This window comes from Physeter macrocephalus, chromosome 20 (genome assembly GCF_002837175.3).
Source record: "Physeter macrocephalus isolate SW-GA chromosome 20, ASM283717v5, whole genome shotgun sequence".
NCBI lineage: Eukaryota > Metazoa > Chordata > Mammalia > Artiodactyla > Physeteridae > Physeter > Physeter macrocephalus.
The window spans coordinates 10,022,035-10,029,890 of record NC_041233.1 but is presented as its reverse complement, the minus strand read 5'-3'; the positions used below and the strand labels follow the sequence as shown (position 1 = coordinate 10,029,890).

The window sequence follows — 7,856 nt, the reverse complement described above, 5'->3', positions numbered from 1 at the left end:
CATCCAAAAACAACAGACTACACATTTTTCGCAAGTGCTCATGGAACGTTCTCCAGGATAGATCATATCTTGGGTCACAAATCTAGCCTTGGTAAATTTAAGAAAATTGAAATCGTATCAAGTATCTTTTCCAATCACAACACTATAAGACAAGATATCAATTACAGGAAAAAAAATCTGTAAAAAATACAAACACATGGAGGCTAAATAATACACACCTTAATTACCAACAGATCACTAAAGAAATCAAAGAGGAAATAAAAAATTACCTAGAAACAAATGACAATGAAAACACGACGACCCAAAACCTATGGGATGCAGCCAAAGCAGTTCTAAGAGGGAAGTTTATAGCAATACAATCCTACCTTAGCAAAGATCAATAAAATTAAAAGCTGGTTCTTTGAGAAGATAAACAAAATTGATAAACCATTAGCCAGACTCATCAAGAAAAAAAGGGAGAAGACTCAAATCAACAGAATTAGAAATAAAAAGGAAAAGTTACAACTGACACCACAGAAATACAAAGGATCATGAGAGAGTAATACAAGCAACTCTATGCCAATAAAATGGACAACCTGGAAGAGATGGACAAATTCTTAGAAATGCACAAGCTTCCGAGACTGAACCAAGAAGAAACAGAAAAGATGAACAGACAATTACAAGCACTGCAATTGAAAGTGTGATTTAAAATCTTCCAACAAACAAAAGCCCAGGACCAGATGCCTTCACAGGTGAATTCTATCAAACAATTAGAGAACAGCTCACACTTATCCTCTCAAACTCTTCCCAAATATAGCAGAGGGAGAAACACTCCCAAACTCATTCTACGAGACCACCATCACCCTATTACCAAAACCAGACAAAGATGTCACAAAGAAAGAAAACTACAGGCCAATATCACTGATGAACACAGATGCAAAAATCCTCAACAAAATACTAGCAAACAGAATCCAACAGCACATTAAAAGGATCATACACAATAATCAAGTGGGGTTTATCCCAGGAATGCAAGGAATCTTCAATATATGCAAATCAATCAATGTGATACACCATATTAACAAATTGAAGGAAAAAAACCATATGATCATCTCAATAGATGCAGAGAAAGCTTGTGACAAAATTCAACACCCATTTATGATAAAAACCGTCCAGAAAGTAGGAATAGAGGGAACTTTCCTCAACAGTATAAAGGCCATATATGACAAACCCACAGCCAACATCGTCCTCAATGATGAAAAACTGAAACCATTTCCACTAAGATCAGGAAGAAGACAAGACTGCCCACTCTCACCACTAAAATTCAACACAGTTTTGGAAGTTTTAGCCACAGGAATCAGAGAAGAAAAAGAAATAAAAGGAATCCAAATTGGAAAAGAAGACGTAAAGCTGTCACTGTTTGCAGATGACATGATACTATACACAGAGAATCCTAAAGATGCTACCAGAAAACTACCAGAGCTGATCAATGAATTTGGTAAAGTAGCAGGATACAAAATTAATGCACAGAAATCTCTAGCTTTCCTATACACTAATGATGAAAAATCTGAAAGTGAAATTAAGAAAACACTCCCATTTACCACTGCAACAAAAAGAATAAAACATCTAGGAATAAACCTACCTAAAGAGACAAAAGACCTGTATGCAAAATATGGAAACACAAAAGACCCCGAAGAGCCAAAGCAATGTTGAGAAAGAAAAATGGAGCTGGAGGAATGAGGCTCTCTGACTTCAGACTATACTACAAAGATACAGTCATCAAGACAGTATGGTACTGGCACAAAAACAGAAATATAGATCAATGGAACAGGATAGAAAGCCCAGAGATAAACCCACACACATATGGTCACCTTATCTGTGATAAAGGAGGCAAGAATATACAGTGGAGAAAAGACAGCCTCTTCAATAAGTGGTGCTGGGAAAACTGGACACGTACATGTAAAAGTATGAAATTAGAACACTCCCTAACACCACACACAAAAATAAACTCAAAATGGATTAAAGACATAAATGTAAGGCCAGACACTATAAAACTCTTAGAGGAAAACATAGGCAGAACACTCTATGACATAAATCACAGCAAGATCCTTTTGACACACCTCCTAGAGAAATGGAAATAAAAACAAAAATAAACAAATGGGACCTAATGAAACTTTAAGAGTTTTTGCACAGCAAAGGTAACCACAAACAAAATGAAAAGACAACCGTCAGAATGTGAGAAAATATTTGCAAACAAAGCAACTGACAGACGATTTATCTCCAAAATATACAAGCAGTTCATGCAGCTCAATATCAAAAAAACAAACAACCCAATCCAAAAATGGGCAGTAGAACTAAATAGACATTTCTCCAAAGAAGATGTACAGATTGCCAACAAACACATGAAAGGATGCTCAACATCACTAATCATTAGAGAAATACAAATCAAAACTACAATGAGGGATCACCTCACACCGGTCAGAATGGCCATCATCCAAAACTCTACAAAGAAGAAATGCTGCAGAGGGTGTGGAGAAAAGGCAACCCTCTTGCACTGTTGGTGGGAATATAAATTGATATAGCCACTATGGAGACCAGTATGGAGGTTGCTTAAAAAACTAAAAATAGAAGTACCGTATGACCCAGCAATCCCACTACTGGGCGTATACCCTGAGAAAACCATAATTCAAAAACAGACATGTACCACAATGTTCACTGCAGCACTATTTACAATAGCCAGGACATGGAAGCAACCTAGGTGTCCATCAACAGATGAATGAATAAAGAAGATGCAGCACATATATACAATGGAATACTACTCAGCCATAAAAAGAAACGAAATTCAGTTATTTGTAGTGAGGTGGATGGACCTAGAGACTGTCATACAGAATGAAATAAGTCAGAAAGAGAAAAACAAATACCGTATGCTAACACATATATATGGAATCTAAGAAAAAAAATGGACATGAAGAACCTAGGGGCACGACAGGAATAAAGACACAGACCTACTAGAGAATGGACTTGAGGATATGGGGAGGGGGAAGGGTAAGCTGTGACGAAGTGAGAGAGTGGCATGGACATATATGCACTACCAAACGTAGTGTATAGATAGCTAGTGGGAAGCAGCCGCATAGCACAGGGAGATCAGCTCGGTGCTTTCTGACCACCTAAAGGGGTGGGATAGGGAGGGTGGGAGGGAGGGAGAACAAGAGGGAAGAGATATGGGAACATATGTATATGTATAACTCATTCACTTTGTTATAAAGCAGAAACTAACACACCATTGTAAAGCAATTATACTCCAATAAAGATGTTAAAAAAAAATAAAAATAAATAAAAGAACAAAATACTTAAGAATAAATTTAAGCAAGCATATGTAAGATCTGTACTCTGAAAACTACAAAACATTGCTGAAAGTAATTAAAAACCTAAATGAATGGAAAAACATCTCAAGTTCATCGATTCTAATACTTAATATTCTTAAAGTGGCAAGATTCCCCAAAGTGGTCTACAGATTCAATGTAATCCTTATCAAAATCTCGTCTTGGACTTCCCTGGTGGCGCAGTGGTTAGGAACCTGCCTGTCAACACTGGGGACACGGGTTTGAGCCCTGGTCTGGGAAGATCCCACATGCTGTGAAGCAACTAAGCTTGTGCACCACAACTACTGAGGCCGTGCACCACAACTACTGAGGCCGTGCACCACAACTACTGAAGCCCGCACGCCTAGGGCCCATGCTCTGCAACAAAGAGAAGCCACCGCAATGAGAAGCCCGCGCACTGCAACAAAGAGTAGCCCCTACTTGCCGCAACCAGAGAAAGCCCGCGTGAAGCAACGAAGACCCAACGCAGCCAAAAAATAAAATAATTAATTAATTAAAAAATTATAAAATCTCAACAGCCTTTTTGTGCGGAAATAGGAAAGCTAACATAAAATTCATAAGGACTTGCAAGGGACTTGCTGCAGAACACAGTTTAGCAGTTTCAAAATAAGTTAAACACAGAATTATCACATGATCAATCAATTTCACTCTCAGGAAAGAACTGAAAATAGATCTTCAAACAAAAACTTGTATATGAATGCTCACAGCAGCACTATTCTCAATAACCAAACATGGAGTCACCCCCAAATGCCCATCAAATGATGGATAAACAAAACGTAGTATATACATACAATGGAATATTTATTCAGTCATAAAAGGGATGAAGTAGTAATACAAGCTACAACATGGATGGGTCTTGAAAACATGATCAGTGAAAGAAGCCACCCACAAAAGACTTCATGATTCCATTTATATGAGCTATCCGGAAAAGGCAAATCCATAAACAGAAAACAGATTAGCAGTTGCTAGGGGCTGGGGGGGATGGGGAGTAACTGTTTATTAAGCTATAGTACTGCTTATTAAGGGTATGGGTTTTCCTTTTGGTGGGATGAAAATATTCTGGAAGTAGGTGGTGTTTATGGTTGCATAACATCATGAATGTACAAAATACCACTCAATTCTACACTTTTGAATGGTTGAAATGTGAATTTTATGTTATATGTATTTTGCCACAATTAAAATAGGAGAATCCCTTGCCATATTCTACATAGATTTATATTCTGCCCAGTCCTCAGTATTGTCACATAGCCTGCCTCATCCTACTAACCAACCTAGGTCGCCCTGGTCTACCCAGACTTGTCCCTTCTTTGAACAACCATGAGTCCTAATGCTGCTCTAATTCATTTGAATTATTTATCACACATTTTCTTTCGACATCTCAACTTTTCCCCTGGATTAGACAAAAATCATTCACTTTATTCCTACCACTTCTTTATGCAACTGCAAGACGGTCACTAGAAGGTTCACAATGTCACTGGACATCCCTGGTGGCTTAGTGGTTAAGAATCTGCCTGCCAATGCAGGGGACACGGGTTCGAGCCCTGGTCCAGGAAGATCCCACATGCTGCGGAGCAACTAAGCCCGTGCGCCACAACTACTGAGCCTGCGTGCTGCAACGAAGAGTAGCCCCCACTCACTGCAACTAGAAAAAGCCCGCGTGCAGCAACAATGACCCAACGCAGCCAAAAATTAAAGAAAAAAAAAGGTTCACAAGGTCACCTAATGAAGTCTATCAAAAAACTTTTTTATGGCCCAGGTTCACAACTCAGTAAGGTCACAGGATCTGCATTTTACCTACATGGCACCTTTGTCCTACTGTTGATCTGCTGTTCTGTATCAGAAGTCAGCAAACCTTTTCAGTAAATGTCCACATAGTAAACATTTTAGGCCTGAGAGCCACATAGTCTCTGTCACAACCCCTCAACTCTGCCCTTGTAATTTGACGGCAGCCACGACCATAAATGAATGAGCATGGCTGTGTCCCAATAAACAGACACTGAGATTTGAATTTCATACAATTTTCACATCACAGACTATTACTCTTGATTTGTTTCTCAATTATCTAAAAATTCTTAGTTTGTGGGCCATAAAAAAACAGGCAGCATGCTACATTTGGCCCATGGACTGCAATTTGCTGATTTCTGTTCTATATTTTTCCTGATGGTAACATATCTATTTCTACTATTTCATATGAATGTACAGATATTTTATAAACCTCAAATAATCCGTGTTAAGCAAAACTGTGCATAAATTAAACGACTCACCTGGGATGTGATCATTTTCTGCTGCTCCTGGAAGAATGTAGCGAACTGAGGGGGTACACCTGAGAAAGAAGGAAAGCTCATGAGTGACATCACCTGCCTAGAAAGCTCCACATAGCAGCTGGCAAAACACCTCAGAATGGGAGACACTTTGAGAAGGAGCAGAAAGGATAACAGTGAGGGAGGGAAGCACTCGGTGTCCATGCTTGACTCTGGGATGATTATGTAATGTTTGGACAAGCTAGTTTCCAAATGTAAAAACATTTGTTTTCTGCTGATTTGTTAACAATGTATGCTCTAACACAGAAAAAATATAAACAACACATTAAACTAATTAAGCCAATTAGGAAAAGCCAAGGAATAGAACACAATGCTTTCATTAAAACTGATGCTGAGCCAAAATATTCAGCACAAAAATTTGTAATGTTCATTACAAACCAGAGAATCTCAACAAGGTTCTGAAAAAAAGGATAGGGTATTTTGGAAGGAAAAAAGGGCTGGTCGTTTTTGGAAGGAGAAACAAGGGTTTACTCTTAAATTGGTTTCAGGTCTCAAAAGTATTTTTTAATTAAAAAAAACCAAAGCAAACCAAACTGGTTTTGACTTATCTGTTAAAGCAGAAAAGACCTGCCTAGACCATCAAGAGACTCCATGTCTCCTCTTGATTCTGCCATAACAAAATGTAGAATTGTAACCACTTAACATTTTTGACCCACTTCTTGCCCACCCCAACCCAACTTCATCTTTTAAGTAAAGCAGAAATAGACCTGTCTTAAGTGCAAGTCTTAACGACCTGTCTTGCAGTACCATCTCTGATTCTGTAAGATCGGGATAGAGGGGGCATCAGTATATCTCTAGTTGTGCTGAGTGTGGGCACAGCTCAGAGCTCAGAAAGAGTGGAGTAAAGAGTGAAGGAAGAAGGTAATTCCCTCCCCTGTGGCTGGTCAGCTCTCCCCTCCACACGATGCCTTCACAACTCGCCAAGAAGCAGTATCTTCTGTTCCTTTTGTCTTGTCCTCCTATCCCAACCACAGCTTACATCTCTCTGGAAAGTTGGCCCAAGGTTTCCACCATCACCCAGTCTGTGACAGTATGCGTATGACAGTGGTTCCAGCAGGAGGACCCAAATTGCTTCCGGCTGAGCAACAAGCGTCTTTGCACCTGGGCTCTGGATCCCTACTGAGGTCTCAGGCGAACTGATTGTCCTACCGGGACAATTCCCGCTCCCGGGAATCCCCCTTCCTACCTCACAAAAGCTGCTTTGTTGCAAGAAAGGTGGAACCTATACCAGTTAGAATAGTCATCCAAGATCGAAAGCTCCTGGATCTTAAGCAGGACCTCCTGTAAAATCAAACTGGTGCTACTGAGGGCACAGGTAAAGCTGGAGGGGGTCAGAGGAGCCTGGACGCCTCCATTTATGTTCACAGGTTCTTTGGAAACAAGAAGAAATCCCCCAAAACCAATGCTGCATTCACTTCAAAACTATTTCCTTGAGGGGTTAGGGTACTCAAGCTGCTTACTGCTGCGACCGACTCACGCTCAGATTTTATGCTGGGCAGAGAACGAGGCATGGATCTATCCTTGCTCCTGCCCCTGCTCCCTTCGCCACTTTGAATTTCTATCCCGTCTTGGAGCCTCACTGTTAGAAAGGGGACGCGACGCTGACCACAGGTGGTTGGGAGGATTCAGCGAGATCCTGAGTGGAAAAGAACAAGGGTCTCCGCTGAGAAGAAAAGTGCGCATCTACTGACAGCCAAAGGCCAGTTTCCGCGCGGTCTTACCGAGGCCTCAAACGACAGGGAACCTTGGAGATGAGAAAATTAAGCGCTGGGACGTGCAGGTTCTCATCAAGTGCATAAAAACGGGGCCAGATTTACACCGAATCTGGAGACAAAGCCGTTTCCTCTTTCACCCCCCTCTGGCCTGGAGCTTCATGTTCCCCCGGTGCTCCACAGCAGCGTCCTCCTCGCCAGCTGCCGGGCCCGCAGCCGCCGGGGGCTCCGCAACCATCTCCTCGCGAGACAGCGGCCGCGGAACGGGAACACGCCCGGCATCCGGGGGCGGGGGTGAGGCAGTGCACATGCGCAGAAGGCCCAGAGTGACGGCCCCGTCCTGCGCCAGAAAGCTGCGCACGGTACCTTTCGTGAAAGCCTTAGAGCCACCTCAATCAGAAAAGGCTCTGCGATGGAAATAAACTTATGGTTACTACAGGGGAAGGGGGGAGGGATAAGTTAGG

The 7,856-nt window shown here is 41.3% G+C and overlaps 1 protein-coding gene across 5 annotated transcripts in view; it reads right to left on the bottom strand.

Moving 5' to 3' along the window:
• ZNF37A (zinc finger protein 37A) overlaps positions 1-7,635 on the bottom strand; it is a 62,693-nt gene extending 55,058 nt beyond the window's left edge. For all 5 annotated transcript variants that reach the window (XM_028481071.2, XM_028481069.2, XM_028481070.2 and 2 more), the window contains exons 1-2: positions 7,402-7,635; positions 5,624-5,682 (exon numbers count right to left, since the gene is read on the bottom strand). In XM_028481071.2, the coding sequence (XP_028336872.1) occupies positions 5,624-5,638 (15 nt within the window). In that variant the 5' untranslated portion in view covers positions 5,639-5,682; positions 7,402-7,635. The remainder of the gene's footprint in view (positions 1-5,623; positions 5,683-7,401) is intronic.
• Between the last annotated feature and the right edge of the window lie 221 nt (positions 7,636-7,856).